At 49.6% G+C, this 17,962-nt stretch overlaps 1 protein-coding gene across 5 annotated transcripts in view; it reads left to right on the top strand.

Annotated features, from left to right (window-relative positions):
• The window catches only part of CDK5RAP2 (CDK5 regulatory subunit associated protein 2), a 173,550-nt gene that overhangs the window by 73,015 nt on the left and 82,573 nt on the right, over positions 1-17,962 (top strand). For all 5 annotated transcript variants that reach the window (XM_040482125.1, XM_040482128.1, XM_040482124.1 and 2 more), the window contains 3 exons: positions 2,181-2,351; positions 6,371-6,508; positions 14,301-14,398. In XM_040482125.1, coding sequence (XP_040338059.1) covers positions 2,181-2,351; positions 6,371-6,508; positions 14,301-14,398 — 407 coding nt within the window. The remainder of the gene's footprint in view (positions 1-2,180; positions 2,352-6,370; positions 6,509-14,300; positions 14,399-17,962) is intronic.

Genomic DNA, 17,962 nt, shown 5'->3' with positions numbered 1-17,962 from the left:
GAAACAGGCTGCAGGCTCTGAGCCGTCAGCACAGAGCCTGATGTGGGGCTCGAACCCACGAACTGCGAGATCATGACCTGAGCCGAAGTCGGACGCTTAACCGACTGAGCCACCCAGGCGCCCCTAGGAGGAGGTTTCTACGAGCAAGTGTCAGATGACTGTAGGTGGATGGGGATCATTTCAAAAGAAATCCAGACCCTGGTCATAGTGTGGAAGTGAGCTTGAGAGGCTGGGTCATCAGGCGGGTGCTGTCCCTTAGTGACCATGATTGTGGGTAAATAACTTTACCTGAGCCTGTTTCCCCATTCATAAAATGGGGAGCAATCCCATCTACCTGATCCGTCCGTCCGTCGATCCATCCATCCGTCCGTCCTCCCAGCAGATATTTATTGAGTGCTATTCTGGTTGTTTACTGCATTTGCCATTCCTAGGTGTTGCTGCTGATGTTGTTCTAGGGGCTGTGTTCTGAGCACCCTGGTTCTTTTTGGTGGGAAATGGTATTTAAAGACTACAGTCTGGATGCCGGGGAGGATGCTGATTTTAGGCTTTTGCAGTGAAAGGAAGGAAATCGCAGAAAGTAGAAGTTCATCTTGATAGTTGGAATTCATATTTATAAAGACATGTTTGTACTTATTTTTGTATTTGTATTGGTTTTCACTTAGGCTTGTAGTCTTGGTTCTCATCACATTAATAATTACTTATTTAATAAGTGTATATATACATGCACAGTTTCAGAATAACAATACAAATATTGCTTCCAGCACGATTACTCAAACAGTGTAAGATTTTCTGCAGTGGTTCCTTGTGTCCTTGGAGAAGCCCACTTTAGGGGCATATAAATTACTCTGCTTTTAAGTTGCTGAAATAACTCCTCCCTGTTTGGCTAACCAATCAACTTGATATACAGTTCGATTTATTTGTTTGTTTGTTTGCTGTGCTTCTGGTTTCAGGAGATTTTTATGTTGTTTTTCAAATAGTTACCTAAACATTTAAACGGCTTCGAGTGTCACATCTGTAAAATGAGTTCTTCTCCCTCCTTCTACCATGTTCTCTTTTATTTCCCTAAAGGCAACCATCTAATTTATTTTATAGTTAAATACATGACAGTATGCTATACATTCTTTTTTTTTTTTTTTTTCCTCCAGGGGTCCTCCTGAACCCCACCTGAGCAGTACATTCTGATGATTACTGTAGGGCAGCGTATTGATAGAGTCCTCATTCTTTTTTCTTTATCGGTTCTGAGTGCTCCATTGTGAGAATGTCCCATAGTTTATTCCTTTACTGGTGGATATTTGGGTGTTTCCAGCTTTTCGCTATTATGAATAGTACTTCAGTATTACAAATAGTGTATATCCTGAGGTAGTTATAATCACGCTGTTTAATGTTGGTTTTGTGGTTTTCTCCCTGACATTATAACACGAACATTTTCCATGTTACTTGTGAATGTCATTATTGAAGATAATTTTTTTTTTCCTGATCAGGAAAGTAATATAGACTTATTTAGAGATTTTAGAAACTCAGAAAAATAAGAATCAGTTGAAAGTCACCCACATTCCCACTGTTTAGGTATACTATTTTGACATGTTTCCTCATGGGCTTAACAATATTTTGTGTAAGCATTTAGAAAACAATCCGCATCATATTATATAGTATCCTGGTTTGGTGTTCCTCAGAATTGTGTGCTTTTTTTTTTTTTATACCATACTCTTTATAATTAATTCCCTATTGTTGGATATTTAATTTCTTTCTGGTTTTCGGTATTATAAATAACGTTGTGATGAATGTGCATAAAGCTTTTTCCAAATTTCAGCTTATTCCTTTTTTTTTTTTTTTTTTTTAAGTTTATTACTTTTGAGAGAGAGAGAGAGAGAGCGCAAGTCGGGGAGAGGCGCAGAGAGAGAGGGAGAGTGAGAGAATCCCAAGCAGGCCTGGTACGGGGCTTGAACCCACGAACTGTGCGATCATGACCTGAGCCGAAGTCGGACGCTTAACCGACTGAGCCCCCCCAGGCGCCCCCTCAGCTTATTTTTGAAGCTGGTTTTCACGAGACCTTCTGTGAGAAGGAAGCGCATGTTTGTTAAACACATCTGTTCGCTTGCTCTTCTATAGCGGAAACAGGGGAGGGAGTGTCCCCTTGAAATCTGTGAAATAAATTCTGTTTTTTCTTTTCCTTTTGGTAGGACCTTAGGAATGAAGTTGAGAAATTACGCGATGAAGTGAATGAGAGAGAGAAGGCCGTGGAGAATCGTTACAAGAGTCTTTTGAGTGAAAGCAATAAAAAATTGCACAGTCAAGAGCAGATGATCAGAAGTCTAACAGGAAGTATGAATCCAAAGGACTTGTTGCTTCGGGTACCAAAGCTTCTTTTTCTTTTGTGTTTAAATCTGTTGACTTGCCATAGGTCGTTTTGTTGAAAAACTCTTTTGCAGAAATGGGTATATAAAAATAAGGCTGGCAAAAATGATTATAGCCTTCGCTGCTGTGTGTCAGAGCACATCAGAGCTTTCTTTATGTCCTTTGGACGCCAGCCACCAACAAGAAGGGAAGGGACTGATTCTGTGTCGTACTACTGGTCAGCGGCAGAGCGCGATTGAGGCCCTGGGCTGTTTCGCTCCAGAGGCCGGCCCGCTTCACCGAGGTCCTTCCGCCGTGAGTGCCTGCTGCTCCTGACGTGCACCGTGGCCTCTGACTCTGTGCTTTTCCTCTAACTGTCCCTTTTTGTCGTGGAGTACCCCTCTTGCTTGATCGTATAGTGAAGTTTTGATTTAGTGCAGGCGTACAGGTAAGCCAAGCTGGACTCACCATGGGCATTTAACTCTGCCTCCAACTGGAGCCTTGTTAAGATGACAGTGAAGGGATGAAAGGTACAAGCCCACAGGACTGAGAGCTTTTGGGTGATTTTATTACTTTCACTCAAAAGTGAAGTAAGTGCCAATAAGAAGCAAGCTGGTTTAGGGGCACCTGGGTGGCTCAGTCGGTTGAGCGGCCGACTTTGGCTCAGGTCATGATCTCACACTCCGTGAGTTCGAGCCCCGCATCGGGCTCTGTGCTGACAGCTCAGAGCCTGGAGCCTGCTTCAGAGTCTGTGTCTCCCTCTCTCTCTGACCCTCCCTCGTTCATGCTCTGTCTCTCTCTCTGTCTCAAGAATGAATAAACATTAAAAAAAAAAAAAAATTAAAAAAAAAAAAAAAAGAAATAAAGAAAAAAATAAATAAATAAATAAAAGTATAAAGAAGCAAGCTGGTTTACCCTCCAGGACCCAGAGAGGCGCAGCAGGCAGATGAGGGTCCTGGTCCCTTTGTACCCAGGAGATTTGGCTGGAGTGCTGGGCAGTTCGGTGACCGCGTCCTCTTCACCGTCTCTCTGCTGAACCTAAACCAGAGAAGCTCTGGCCTGGGGGTCACCAGATACGGCTGAAGGCAGGAGTGGGTCTCTTGGATGCAAACGAGGAGGGAGTGGAAGAGTCCTTGAGGGGAGAAAAGACAGTCGGGCGTCTTCCAGCAGGACAAGCAAGTCCCCACTTGGTCCTCTCACAACGAGCCTGCACGGCCCTGCCCTTTCCACACTCAGAGCCTCTGAGCACTTTTACCTTTAAAGGTAGCTGGACGGCCTGAGTTCCCCAAACAGGAGAAAAGTGTCTAAGAGGAAAGACAGACAGACAGACAGCACAAAGCTATGTGGAGGCAGTAGAAACCGGAGGATGTGAAGCAGACCAGACAGCTCTCCAAAGGCTCTATACTATAACTTCTTTAGATAGGAGCCAAGATCAGGATCTGAAAAGTAAAAGATACTTGGAAAAGAGGAATGAGCTGTTGGAAGTTGCAAGTGTGATTACAGATATAAAAAGTTTCATAGGAGAGTTAGAAACACTGGAAGATAAAGTTGAGCGAGTTTTCCAGAAAATGGAATCCAACAAAGAAACAAACAGGGGTGAGAAAATGAGAGGGAAGCAATAAGAGCTGTAGAAGCCTGACTCAGGAGCTCCAATCTCTGGCCAACAGGAGGTCCCGAAAGATGGGACAAGGCAGAGCAGAGGAGGGAAAACCTGAGTATTAGGAGAGCTTCTGGAGCGGAAGGACAGACACCTGTGCCTCAACAGGGTCGGCCGCGTTTCTCACACAATGAGTCGTGAGTGACCCACGCTGCCAAGGCACGTCCTTGTGAAACAGTAGCACGTGGGGATGAAGAGAGGCTCTGAGAGGCTTCTAGAGCGAGATGCAAAGGACCCAGACTCGGAATAACATCAGAGGTCTCGGCAGCAACACCGGAGGCCAGAAGGCAGGAGAAGAGCACTTTGAGATTGTGGGGGCAGAGTGACGTCCAGCCCAGCATTCTGTACTCCGCTGAGCTGGCAGCGAGAGCGGGGCAGACAAAGGCGTTTGCTGGCATTCGGTGCCTAAAATCCTATGCCTCCAGGGTACCCCCTTGCAGGGAACTCCTGAACAGTGATCCTGGCCATACAAATGAGAAGCTAACTGAACAGGACAGAGACGTGGGATCCAGCAAGTAGGGGAGTTTCCTAGGTTGTGGTGACCAGAAGTGCCCGGGTGCAGAGAGCTTGTATTTGAGTGCTTTCGAGAGAGGGCCTCCACGTTGGGCTTTCTCCAAGAAACAGAAACGGAGCCCTTCCCTTACCTGGTGTGTCTGGCTCCATCTAGAGACATTTGAAAGTTATTTAAGAGAGTTTAGAGATAAATTTACAGGGGCGCCTGGGTGGCTCAGTCGGTTAAGCGTCCGACTTCGGCTCAGGTCATGATCTCACGGTCCGTGAGTTCGAGCCCCGCGTCGGGCTCTGTGCTGACGGCTCAGGGCCTGGAGCCTGTTTCCGATTCTGTGTCTCCCTCTCTCTCTGGCCCTCCCCCATTCATGCTCTGTCTCTCTCTGTCTCAAAAATAAAATAAACGTTAAAAATTAAAAAAAAAAAAGAGATGAATTTACATTAAGTACCTAATTTAGTTTCATGAACTAAGTGGACAAATAGAGCAAAGCACTTGTTACTGATTCCAAGGAAAGCAGAGAAACAAGCACAAAAGGAGATGTGCTCACGGGAGGGCCACGTGGGTGAGTCGTGGACAGTATTTGTGTGGTCATGATGCTGTGAATGCGGACTGTCATTTGAATTGAAATTGTAACTATCAGGAAAAGTGCTGAGGTGGGGAGGCAGATGATGTAAGAGCCAAACCCCTGAACTTGCGCCGTAGGAGCCGAGACCCATGTTACTTTCACAAGTCAGGCCGTGGGAGAGAGTAGGAATGTAATATAAATAGCGGAAGAAGCCGAGGGGCTGGAAGCTGTGTTTTCCTGGGAGTGGGGCCCGGAGGTGAGGAGGAAGAGGTGGGGGCTGACGTTCTCCCTGTAAGCCGTGCTGTGCTGTTTGATTGTTACACAGCGTATATGTATAATTGGACTTTTAAAAAAGGAAAATGAAAAACGTTACGTCAAGCGCAGCTGTATTATAGCAAGTCTAGAAATTCAGTATTGGTTATTTGGTTTCTAATTTTTCCTGGGACAGTTAAAGAGGTTTTTATAAGAAAAAGTGTCTCTGTTTTTTTCATGTTTGTGCTGATCTCCTTTCTCATAAAAGCTTGACACGATGAAGTAAGTCTGATAGGTTCTTAGGAATGAGAGGTGGTTCTCGTCCTTAATTTCTGACCCGGAGTGGACAGACCCCTAGCTAAGGAGTTTCTAGGTTTTAAACACTTAGAGATAGAGTCCATGCTTGAACTTGGCCACGAGATCAGAGAAACGGTGTCTAGTCCTGTTGTGTTGTTGAATGCCAGATCTTCTGAAGGGGTCGATGAGGGGGACTGTATTGTGCGTCACCACGAGGACCCTTTCATCTGTGACCACACCTCAGAACACTGTTTGCAGTTTTTCTTCCCGAAGTCCAGTTTCCTCGCGGATATCGATGGTTCAAGTTTTGTCAAATTTGTGATGTTTCGAGAGAGACGGGATTTTGTTGGTTGCGATAAACACTTCCTCTATCATCGCAGTAACCCCGCAGGATAGGAGGCAGACCCGGAGGTCACGCCCTGGCCAAGGGGGACCCAGGATGGGAACCCCATCCCATGGGGCCAGGCCTGGGCTTGGTGCTCCACACCCGTTGGGCAGCCATCTCGGTGGTGGGGAGAAGGGCTTTGTAACGACTGCCACCACCTTGCCTGTGCCGTGCCCGCGGGCTGTTTTTCTCCTGGGGGTGCTGGCTGCGTTACAGTTTTGTGATTGCCTAGTATTTGGGGATGATGGAAATTTTTTCGAGGAAAATAATGTGAAGAAAAAATAAAATATCTTCCCTTCAAGAGTTCTGGACAATCTGTTACGAAGATTTTTTTTTTCTTGATGAAAACTTCCTCACGATTTGTTTCCATAGAAATTCAGTGAAAAAGATTCGGAAGCAGTCCAGCAGAACCGTCATTCACAGACCGGGGAGGATCTCACGGTCAGGAGTGAAGACTCCCCGGAAAAGTGCTCTTTGTGGCGGTCACCATGCAAACGGCTCTTCTCCGAGGTAAGCTTGACCAGAGTCGGACGTCACACGTGAATTCACGTTCTCTCCCGACACGTATGTGATACCTGCTCTCATCTAGAGCCCCTCCAGCGCCTTCTTGCCAGTAATTGAGCTTCTAACAGATACGGGGAGGGTTCTTAGTCTGTCTGCCTTACAGATTAGTATCCATTAGCTGAGCACTGGCATTTGCAACACTCAGGAAACTGGTAAATCACAGCTCGTTGAAGATGAGCCCAGGGGTTGCCTGGGTGGCTCAGTCCGTTAAGCATCTGGCTCTTGATTTTAGCTCAGGTCATGATTTCACAGTCTGTGGGTTTGAGCTCCGTTTCAGGCTCTGTGCTGGCAGTGCGGAGCCTGCTTGGGTTTCTCTCTCTGTAAACCCGCTCACGTGCTCTCTCTCGAAACATGAACTGTAAAAAAAATTGAAAAAGAAAAAGAAAAAGATGAGCCTTGTATTTGCTGTCCCAGGGCTCACCTCTCAAGAACTATGTAATCTCTGTATGTAATTTCTGTGTTAAGAAAATTTTCCTGTTCAAATACACACGAAAACTGGCCCAGCAGGCCCTCCTTCCTGGTCTGGCCTCAGGTCGCTCGCCATCATCTCTAACTACAGCTGACTTCTTGCAGATTCCGGAAAGTGCCGTGTTTGCGCCTCTCTCTGTGCCTTCGCACGTGCTGTTCTATCTGCCTGGAGTGGCTTTTGTGTCCTTGTCTGCTGGGTGACTCCTAAACATCCCTGAAGGAGCCCCTGTGGTGTCGCCTTCCCTGCCCCTGCTTAGCAGTGACGTCTCCTCTTCCTCCCTGGCGCTCAGGACTTTGCACGCCCATCCTTGTGTTGGCGTTATGGGATCCCCATAACACCCATCACCATCACCATAACACCCGAGTGGTGCCCCTCACCCAGGCCCTTACACACCACGGATGGCACCTCAGGGTAGGGGACTGGAATTCGTGTGTGAATCCCGATGCCTGGCCCAGTGCGTGGCCCAGTAAGCAAATGTCTGTTGAGTGAAGAAATGATTTGGTTCGTGTGACATACATACAGATTGCTCTGACCCCCAGCTTGCATGTGATGCAACTTGGCGGCCAGATGTGGGAAAGGAGAGGAGCTCTCTGTAGGCCAAGGTTTTGGTTTTTTTTTTTTCCCTTAAACCTGGCTTTAATTAAGTTCATACATTCAGAAGACAGAGAACTCTTACCAAATTAGCTCCCTGATGAATGGTTCTGATCGTGACATGCGGTTTTGTGAAGGGTGATTCTCACAATAATTAACAACCGGTACAGCACGGGCACACCCATCGGATCAGACTCAGGCAGTAGGGCTGGAGTACCTGCTCTGGTGCGGGTACCAACCCTGCGGTTACTGGATTCTGGAGAGGTCCCTAGGGGAGGGGCCAGGGCACCTGGGGTGGTTGGGGAGGACAAATCAGGGGTCGTTTTACGGCTGGTGTAGGAGTTGTTTGGCAGCCAGTGCTAGCTGTTGCACTGTGGATAGGCTCAGGGTCAGCCCTGGGCCAGGGGGCATCACTGACTGGACAGTGGGGGCTTTTTCTTACCTCCGACCCTTGGTGGACTGGCATTCTGCCGTTTCTCTTGGATGAGAATACCAGCATAGCGTCGAGGACCCCTTGGGCTGGGCCAGAAGCCTGGAGGCCAGGATTTTTCTCTTGGCCCTGTCACCACGTAGGTGATGCTGGGCATTTAGATGGACAGATCTTCACTGACCTGAATGCATCTCATCGAACTTTGCTATGTCGAATCCTGTTTTAGTCACGTAAACTGTGTCTAAGTGTCGAATGAAACGTTTATGGGTGTGTGGAACAGGCTGAGTGTTTTCCAGTTTAATCTCACTAGTTTGATCAGCTGTCCCACTTTTTTGGTTTCTTGGGCTGGGCGCTGTTTGTACTGCATAGAATCACAGGTGAAGCGTCATCATTTCATTTTCTGTTACATGTAGATGCTGGTGATGTTTAAATTACCACAATGCCTTAGTATTTTATTTTATTAAAAGATTTGTTTTAACGTTTATTAATTTTTGAGAGACAGCGAGACAGAGCGTGAGCAGGGGAGGGGCAGAGAGAGGGAGACACAGAATCCGCAGCAGGCTCCAGGCTCCGGGCTCCGAGCTGTCAGCACAGAGCTTGATGAGGGGCTCGAATCCATGAACCATGAGATCATAACCTGAGCTGAAGTCAGACGCTCGAGCGACTGAGCCACCCAGGCGCCCTTAAAATGCCTTAGTGTTTTCGCAAAGGCTTTAATTCTGTTCTGCAAGACTAATTGCTAATTGTGGGTAAGGAATTATAAATGATCATTTTGGAATTAGAAATTTCTAAAGTGTCAGTTCAGGTAGTCCCGACTGGGCGCAGCCTGCAGTTTCCTTCCCCCCGCCCCCCCCCCCCCCCCCCCCCCAACGAGAAAGGTAAGCTTTTTAGACCGTAGTTCGTTCTTTGTAGAAAACGTGGACTTCTCCTGTTGTGCCCTCGGCCACTTTGTGTTGATTTAGGGTTTATCCTCTGCCCATTTCTACAAAGAACTTGAGGCTATGATGAGGTCTCCATGGAGTCTGGGCAGTCTCTGTTGCCTCTGATCACTGTGTGATCCTGAGAATTAATGCTGGACGATCAGGGAATTGAAGAACAGAGAGTAAACCACACTGACCGTATTTAACTTGCCTCAGCCAAAGATTTATAGCTTGGCTGTTGACATGGTTGGGACAGCGCTGCTGAATTTCCTGAGTATCCAAACAAATGTCTTTGTTGCCGAGCTGTGACATAGCTACCAAAGTAGACACCATCCATCTAGCAGGCCACTAAATTGCCCTGCTTACCAAGAAGTGAGCCGTTAAGCTTTCTCTTTACATATCTGCTACCTCTTCAGGTTGTGGTCTGTGCGTGACCTGTGTTTCCTTCTAGTCGTTAAGGAAACTGTGCAGAGTAGGAAATGCCCAGGATTTGTGTTGGAACGCCCGTTCTTCTTGCTAGTTCCGTGACCTTGGGCAAGTCCCTTCATCTCTCTGAAACCCACCCTCCCGATCTGTGAATGGGGGAATTGCATGCTTACCTCCTGATAGAATTGGAAATAATGTAAGTGTATTACTTAAGGGTCTTCTGGTTGCAAGCTGTGAATCCAGCATTGAGTAGTGTGGTCAAAACAGTCACAGCGAAAGGGAGTATTTGTTGGGAGAGCTGAGTAGCCGTGTCTCGGGGAGGGTGAAACTGTGGCAGCCCCGTGGGCAGCAGAGGTCTCGAACCCTCGAGCTCTGTCCTTGACATGATGCGCACCCAGTGTCCCAGACTTCCGGTTTCTCAGTTGAAGTCTCTGAATCCGGAGAGAAAGTCGAACTGGTTCAGTGTGGGTCCAGGGGGCTGGCTCACTGACAGAGGGGGCTTCCAGGGTCTTGCCCCTGTGTTTTAGGGACAGTTTTCAGATGAGAGAGGGGAGGAGGGGTGAGCTGGGTGGTCATTCCAAGGGCTGTGGAGGAACGACTGCGGAGTCAGACACAGGTAGGTGTGTGGCTGTCATACTCTCCTTCGGGGTGAGAGACCTCCCGTCTGGGCTGTGTCTTGTTCCTCGTCTGGGGGGCAGGAGGGAGGGTGGGGGTGGCTGCTTGTCGCTCCCTTCTGGGCAGCCTGGCCCTCTGCCTCTACACTGAGGAGATCCACTGGTTTGTGAGCTCTGCTGAGGGAGCCAGATGACTTCATTCTAATGGGGCATGATTCAACACAGGGGAGTAGGTGAATGATGAAATGGGACCCAAATGGCTCTGAAGAGTTCATTTATTTAACATGGGTGAGCTATTTGCTTCTAGGAAGACGTTGACTCACTCTGACTTCCATTATGCAAAATACCCACAGGAATCTCTGCTCTTAAGATCCATATTGGTCCCTGTGTTCTCCGCTTACCCATTTCGTGCAGATTCCGGAAAGTGCCGTGTTTGCGCCTCTCTCTGTGCCTTCGCACGTGCTGTTCCATCTGCCTGGAGTGGCTTTTGTGTCCTTGTCTGCTGGGTGACTCCTAAACATCCCTGAAGGAGCCCCTGTGGTGTCGCCTTCCCTGCCCCTGCTTAGCAGTGACGTCTCCTCTTCCTCCCTGGCGCTCAGGACTTTGCACGCCCATCCTTGTGTTGGCGTTATGGGATCCCCATAACACCCATCACCATAACACCCGAGTGGTGCCCCTCACCCAGGCCCTTACACACCGTGGATGGCACCAGTCTGTGGCAGCATTTGGTCTGTGCCAGGTACTGTTCCTGGCTTGGGACATGGCTGCCCACAAGGGGCCATCGGACCTGTCGGCAGATGGTTGGTACGCTTGCCCCGGGGTGAAAGTGAACCAGTGCCGTGGGTGCTGGAAGAGGGCATTTTTCTCTGTCAAGCAAGGCTTCCTGGTGAGAATGTGGCCTAAGCAGACCCCGTAAGGTGCTTGGGAGTGTGTCAGTGGAGAGGGGTGAATGATGGTCTCTGCGGGGCGGGGGCGGGGTTTGTTCCTCTGGAGCCCGGACGGAGGGGTTCCTCCGTCTCACTGAGGAGGAAGAGCGGGGGGAAGGGAAGTGCAGGTGTGGGCAGCTGGCAGGTGGGGGTGGGGGGTTCGAAGAGCTGCCGGCGAGAAGGCCGTAGGGGAGCTGAGCCAGGCATCCGGGCCCTCGCCTTGCAGCGGGTGGTCCTCTGGGGCCCCGCCCACCACCCTCCGGTTAAGACACGGGGCCTGGGCGCACACACTCCACATCTGGAGCCCACTCCATCCGACAGAAGTCCGTATTTACCCGTTTCTTTTCCTAGCCCTTCTTGGCTGGCTTTGCAGTTACAAACGTAAGCACAGACTCTGACCGCCACTTGTCAGCTGGACGGCCTCAAACAAATGTTCCCTCTCAGACAGTCAGTTTCGTCATCTGAAAAATGGGAGGATTAACACGCTTCCCTGGTTTCCATCAGACACGATCCGTGTCCCAAGTGCCTAGCATAGCGCCAGAACGTGGGAACAGAAGTTATGGCTGACGTTATTGAGTGTTTATCTTGTACCGGTCATCACCCTGAGAACTTTGTAGAGATGAGCTCATTCGGTCTCCTTCACCACCCTGTGAGCGACGTAGAATCATTACCTTCCTTGAGAGGTGTGCATATTGAAGCACAGAGAGGTTGAGGAACTTGCTGAAGGTCACACAGTTAGTAAGGTCACACCCTGCTAACTATCCCTGCCCTTCATGGTAGGTGCTCAAGAAGCAGTAGGTTTGTTTTGACGTTTGTTTATTTTGAAGAGAGAGCGCGAGCGAGGGAGGTACAGAGAGGGAGGGGGCAGAGGATCCGAAGCGGGCTCTGTGCTGACAGCAGAGAGCCCAGCACAGGGCTCGAACTCACAAACTGTGAGAGCACGACCTGAGCCAGAGTCGGACGTTCAACCGACCGAGCCGCTCAGGCAAGAGGCAGTAGTTTTTTAAATTTTCTTCATCATTGTTGGCTGCCTTTCATGTGGTTGACAGTGACAGTGATTCCCTGCAAGCGCCCCAGTGCGTCGCATCCATTCTGGGGCATGGATGGCTGGACTGAAGAGCTCAGGCCTCAGGGCTTGGCTGCCTGGGTCTGCACCCTGCCTCTCCACCTGACCTTGGCTGCCGTCAGCCCTCTGTGCCGCAGCTCCCTCATCGCAGAAATGAGGAGGGTGGTGACACCTCAGCTCCCTGGGTCGTCGGGAGGCCTGAGAAAATGCCCGGGGAGCACTGAGCACAGTGGCTGACACTGTCTTGTTATCCTGTTCAGTTCTTCCCCGGGCTCTTCTCGGGGACCCTCTGTTGACGCACATGGTGTGTACAGGTGGGAGCCGAGAGAATCCCACGTGACACTGTTGCTGTGCACAAAAGGTATATGGGAGCTCCCTGTGCCAGGGACATGTGGCATGATTTACAAAAGGGCCCGACATTTCTAGCAGTCTGGGTACCTAACTTCTCATGACCGAGCTGGTGGTTTAGCATTTGGAACCCTTAATTAGCAGGTGGTGCCCTTGCCTTGTCTTGTTCAGGGCGAGGGGCCTGGTAGTGTTCTCGCGGGTCAGGGGCCCCTAACCTTTCCTTGCCCTCTGCATCCCTGCGGCCGGCAGTCTGCGGAAGCCAGGGATCTCTTCCCTGGAAAGGTCTTCCAATGCATAAAATATATGCACAGGATTATAAAGGAAGCCAATTACTTTGAAATTCAGTCATCAGACTATTGAAAAAAATCTGCTTTGGAAATGGTGCTTCTTTATTAACGCATTAAATGACGGGGTCTCATGATGAGTATAGTGACTGCTGTAGTTCTGAAGTGGTGGTAAAATGAATATTTTAAGATAACTTGAGATGCCTGTAACACATACAGGGTCCCTGCGTTTCTTTGGGATGACACTGTCACAGGAAAACACCAACACCGCTGTGGTGCAGTAACCGTGCTCCTTCGGGTCCAGTCAGGTTTCCACCTGTGTCCCAGGCGGTATCTTAACTTTAGGAGAAGGCATAGGCCAGTGGGAAGTACAAGGGCTGCTTGCTGTTCTAGTCTCCCCACGACCTGAGCGCCTCCCTCGAGCATTTAGGGAGCATCTCGTCCACGCAGGACGCTGCCCCAGTCTGCACATGTTAACTTTATTTAGCGTTCTTCCCTTGTCTTGGAATAATTTCAAATTTATAGGCAGGTTTCGAGAATAAAGGATTTTACCTTTCCTGAGGCCTCTGAGAGCAAGTGGCCCACGAGAAGCCCTGTCCCCTCTGAGTCCCCTAGCGTGTATTTCCCGTAAGCGGGGACACTGACCTGTGTGCCATGGTGCAGCCGTCAAGGGCAGGGACTAGGCTGACTACCCCCCCCGCCTTCTAATCCTCAGACTCACGGGTGCTTCACTGCTCGTCCCGTAAAGCCCTTTGTGGCCAGAGGATCTGATTCGGGATCGCACGTTGCTTTGTTGTGATTCTTTAGTCTTCGGTCTGGGGCAGTTTCTTGGTCTTACCCTTGCCTTTCATGCCCTTCATAATTTTGAAGTGTCCAGGCCAGTCATATGTAGAATGTCCTTCAGGTTGGGTTTGTCTGACGTTGCTGGGTTGATTGGGTTCAGGCAGGTGTATTTGGTGGGAATATCCTCTCATCGCAGCCTGTTGGTCCCCAATTTAGATTTGTCTCATTACCGGCCACGCTGACTTCGACGGCTTTATGTAGGTGTCTTCACCATGTGGGTACTCTTTTTCCTTTGTAATTGGTAAGCATTTTGAGGTGTTTTGAGCCTATGTAAATACCCTGATGTTCTTCAAACTTTCACCCATTGGTGTTAGCTGGCTACCTCAGGTCACATAAGTAGGTTCCAGAGATCCCCCTTAGGTCCCTTTGTCATCACTCTGTTCCGGATGCCTTTAGAAGCGGCTCACTTGGCCTTTTCTGTTTTAATGTAAGTCCCTTGTCCCTTTTGGTTGATGAACTTCTATTCTCCGGAGCAAGAGCAACGTGGAGAGGCGTTCTCTGTGGTGTTGCGAAACCGATGACCAGCCGCTTGGAGGGGAGGCAGTTTCACGACTGGTGGATCGGGTGCCAGCGATGATCCTTTTATAGCAGCCATGCAGTGTTGGAAGCACAGCACTCGGCTTTGTTCCGAGGGACGTGGCGGGCAGTCATTCCCCACTCCTCCTGCAGGTGGTGCTCTGCGACCGTGGCCTGCCCGACAGCCTGGCACCCGGGATCACCTCCGTTTGGATTTAGAAACTACCCACATATGTTTGCATAACGTCAGGATGGACTCTTTTACAGTTCTCCCCTTAATGTCAGATGCCCGTTGTCATTTCCAGGAAAAGCAACAATTAGACTATGAAGAGCTGATTCAAGTCTTAAAGAAGGAGCAGGACATCTATACTCACCTGGTAAAATCTCTGCAGAACCCAGACAGGTAAGGTTACTGTTTGGACCTCACACTCCTACGTAGACACACGTATTCCGAATAAATACGGTTGGCGTCTGAGGCAGCAAAGCCGTCCTGGTTTGGTCAGGAAGCTTAGATGATGCTTGGATGATGGTTGCCTGGCTTAAATCGGGTAAACCTATTTTATATCAAGAAGCGTCTGACTTTGGGGTTGATTTCTTTCATTCTAATGAACTCAGGATAAAAATAACATAACAATAATTTCTCAGTAATCTATAGTGCCTTCTTAATAGATACAGAAATACTCCCATGTGTGTTACCTCGTAACGATTGTTACCCTATTTCCCATAAGGCCACGAAGACTGAGGGAGGTCGAGTGTCTTTTCCAAAGTTACACAGGTGGTGAGTGACCGAACCCAGGGGCTCATACAAGGTTCTGGAGTGACTTGTGTCTTTATAGAACTGCTGAAATGATTTGGTGCCCGTGAGGTGTGGTGACGAGAGCCCCCTGCGGGCGAGTGCTCTTGTTCTGTCCCGGCTCTGTGTCCGCGGGCAGGTGGCCCAGTCTGTCCGGGGCCTCTGTTCGCCAGTGCAGGATTGGCCTCGGTGATTTTTCACCTCACAAAGAACTCTCTCTACACAGTAGGGGTAGTTACGGGTGAGAGGATACGGTTCATTTCAAAACTATACAGAAGTGAGGGAGGTGGGTTGGGGACACTGAGGGAGCGAGAGCGACCATGGCTGCCGGGTGGTCAGGGCTGGGCTGTGAGTAGATGGGCAGGGGCTCATTGTATTAGCTTTCTTCATTTGTGTCTGTTTAAAAGTCTCCATAATAAAAAGTTAAGGTGTTTGTCCCCTTACTGCTCCTTCTAAGACTTTCACTCTGGCTGGAATGGTCTTCCATTCCTTCCTTCACCAGGGCCTGGGCCGTGTGCCCTCCTGCTTCTGCCTTCGCACCGTTTCCACAGCCTGCCTTTGTCTCCCAGAGGTCCTTGAGGATTCATCTGGAGGGCTACCCTCGTGAGGAGGCTGTCCCCAGGATGGTTGTCGTCGTGAGTTTTCTGCCCTCGCAGCTGCCTTTGCCACCCTCTGGGCACGTGTCTGTAACTGGCCTGTCTCCTCATGGGGACCCTGCGCCCCCTCCGGGTGGGATGCTGTGTCGCTCAGCTCCATTTCCCCCGTGCCTGTCACCGCGGCTGGGGCGGAGTAGCCACGCAGGAAGCGTGAGTGGACGGGCCCCCCACCCCCCGCCTGGTCTTCTGAGAGATGACATAATTTTCAGATTTGTTGATCTGAAATGAATTTAGAGAAAATGGAAACATGCCGATGAGATTCTGGGAGTAGGCGTCACTCTGTAAAAGTGGGCCTTTTCCAGAAGCCTCAGCAGCTCGGAGTTTCTACAGGGGGCGGGGCCGGTGAAGCTGGGAAACTCGGGGGCAGCGGGCCAAGTCGGGTTACCTGGGCAGCTTCTCTGGGTCCTGGGCCGCGTGGGGTGCTTGGCACTATCTCAGCTTTTACTGCTCCCTTCCAGAAGCACCTTCCCCTGCCCCGGCATGATGGCCTGTTAACAGTGTCTCCAGATAGTGCCACATATCTCTTGGGAGGTTAATTGTCCCCAGATGGGAATCACTGCTGTAACTCCCGAGAATCAGAAAGTTTGGCTTATAAATACCCTCTTTTCGTTCGGGAGTTGCTCCGATGTACGGAAAGAGGGAAACGCCTGTCGAGTTGTCTCGTGTGTGTTGGGCCCTGTGCTGAGCTCTTTCCCGTGCAGCTCTCGTTTCGCCCTCAGAACAGTCCCGAAGGAAAGGTATCAGCCCCATTTCACAGATGAGGAAGGCAGGGCTCCGGCAGTTTGACCGACCTGCCCGAGGTTCGGAGCGGTGGTGCCGTCGGGAGCTTGGCTCCGGCTCCTCGTTTCTGCCTCCCCCTGCCTCCATGTTGCAGAAGGAGGAATGCGCAGGGCTTTTGTTTCTTTCCAGGCGAAGCACCTTTTGTTCCACCAACTCCTCACACCTGGAAAAGGCCCTGGAGTTAGGGGAACATAAATGACAGGCACAGGAGCAACAGCGGTGTACTTTTCACCCTGTCAGGAGACGGAGCGGGGAGTGCAGCCGGTCGCGTTCCTCCGCCCTCATCGCAAGAGCCGCGTGGAAACACGCTCCTTTTTTTTCCTCCTGCTGAAATGTCTCTGCAGCATGGCTGCATCCGAGCGAGTGCTGTGACACCTCCGTGAGGTTTTCCATCAGCCTTACAAATTGATCATTATGATTGTCTTGAAATGGAACTAGGCACAGGTTGCTGGTAGGGCCCCTTCCCTTGCAAGGGGGCTGCTTCACAATGAACCATCGTCAAAGCAGCGAGCATGGACGATTAGACATAACGGTTTATTTTCCTTCCGATGTATGTTGATTTATGTGCGCGGTTCGAGGGGTGGAGCTGGAAGAAATCTCTGAAGGAGAGTGGGGCTTGAGTCTCAAGCCCACACGTTTGGAGCAGTTGCTGCTAATTCTAACCCTTTGGGGGCTCTGGATCCCTTTTGAAAAATCTGATGAAAGCTCATGGGCCCTCTCTTTAGAAAAATCCACATGTTCTTAAGTATTCGCATGCGGTTTCAAGGTGTTGATGGACCCTCTTAAGGAACCAAAGGTCAGACGCTGGACAGAGAGTGATGTATTTCTCAGTATTTAAAAGAGGAGGCTTTCTGATGTGTTAAGGTGTTTTGCTAGTCTCGAAAAATGTTCATGTATTTTGTTTTAAGTTTATCTGTTTATTTTGATAGAGAATGTGTGAGTGAACGGGGGAGGGACAGAGGAGAGGGAGAGAATCCCAAGCAGGCTGCGCACTGGCAGTGTGGCTTGGAAATGTGGTGCCCCAAAATATGTTCACGTACTTTGACCCAGCAGTTGCACTGCTGGGAATTGGTCTTAAGAAACGAACCTGAATGTGAAAAGGCTTTAGGCACGGAGGTGTTCAGTGAAACATCGCTTATGTTATTCAGACGTTGGCCGGGGTCTCTGTTCCTCTGAGAGCTGGGGGCACTCAGTTAGATCCCTGCCAGGTGCCACGTCAGTAGGAATCCAGAGCCCATCTGGTGGGTCTGTACTGTCCCAAGTCAGTGGCCACGAGCCATGGGACTATTTACATCTGAATTAAGAAAAATGCGGCATTCCGTTCCCCAGAATGTTAGCCACATTTCAACTGCTCAGTAGGCTTACATTTAGCCCGTGGCTACCATATTAGTGCATAGACAGAACACTTCTAACTTCCAGAAGTTCTGTTGGACAGCAGATTCCTGCAGATTCTGGGAGGTGTGCATTTTCATGGCCTCTTGTGAATTCTGGGCTGCTGGTGTCATGCAGGCTCTCTGTGCAGGTCACACTGTGTCACACAGACCCAGATGTGAGACTTGACACGCGTTCACTCCACTATGCTTCTGTGAATGGGGCTGACCTATCACAATGGAGTTCTGTTGGTCCCTAAATTGGTCCTTCTCTTCCTCCCATTATCAACTCCCTTTCTTTGTCTTTCTTTCTTCCTTCCTTCCTTCCTTCCTTCCTTCCTTCCTTCCTTCCTTCCTTCCTTCCTTCC

The sequence above is a fragment of the Herpailurus yagouaroundi genome, unplaced genomic scaffold, assembly GCF_014898765.1.
Source record: "Herpailurus yagouaroundi ecotype Mexico unplaced genomic scaffold, PumYag 160, whole genome shotgun sequence".
Lineage (NCBI taxonomy): Eukaryota > Metazoa > Chordata > Mammalia > Carnivora > Felidae > Herpailurus > Herpailurus yagouaroundi.
Note: the sequence above shows the minus strand (reverse complement) of the source record. Positions and strands in the feature narration are given on the sequence as shown.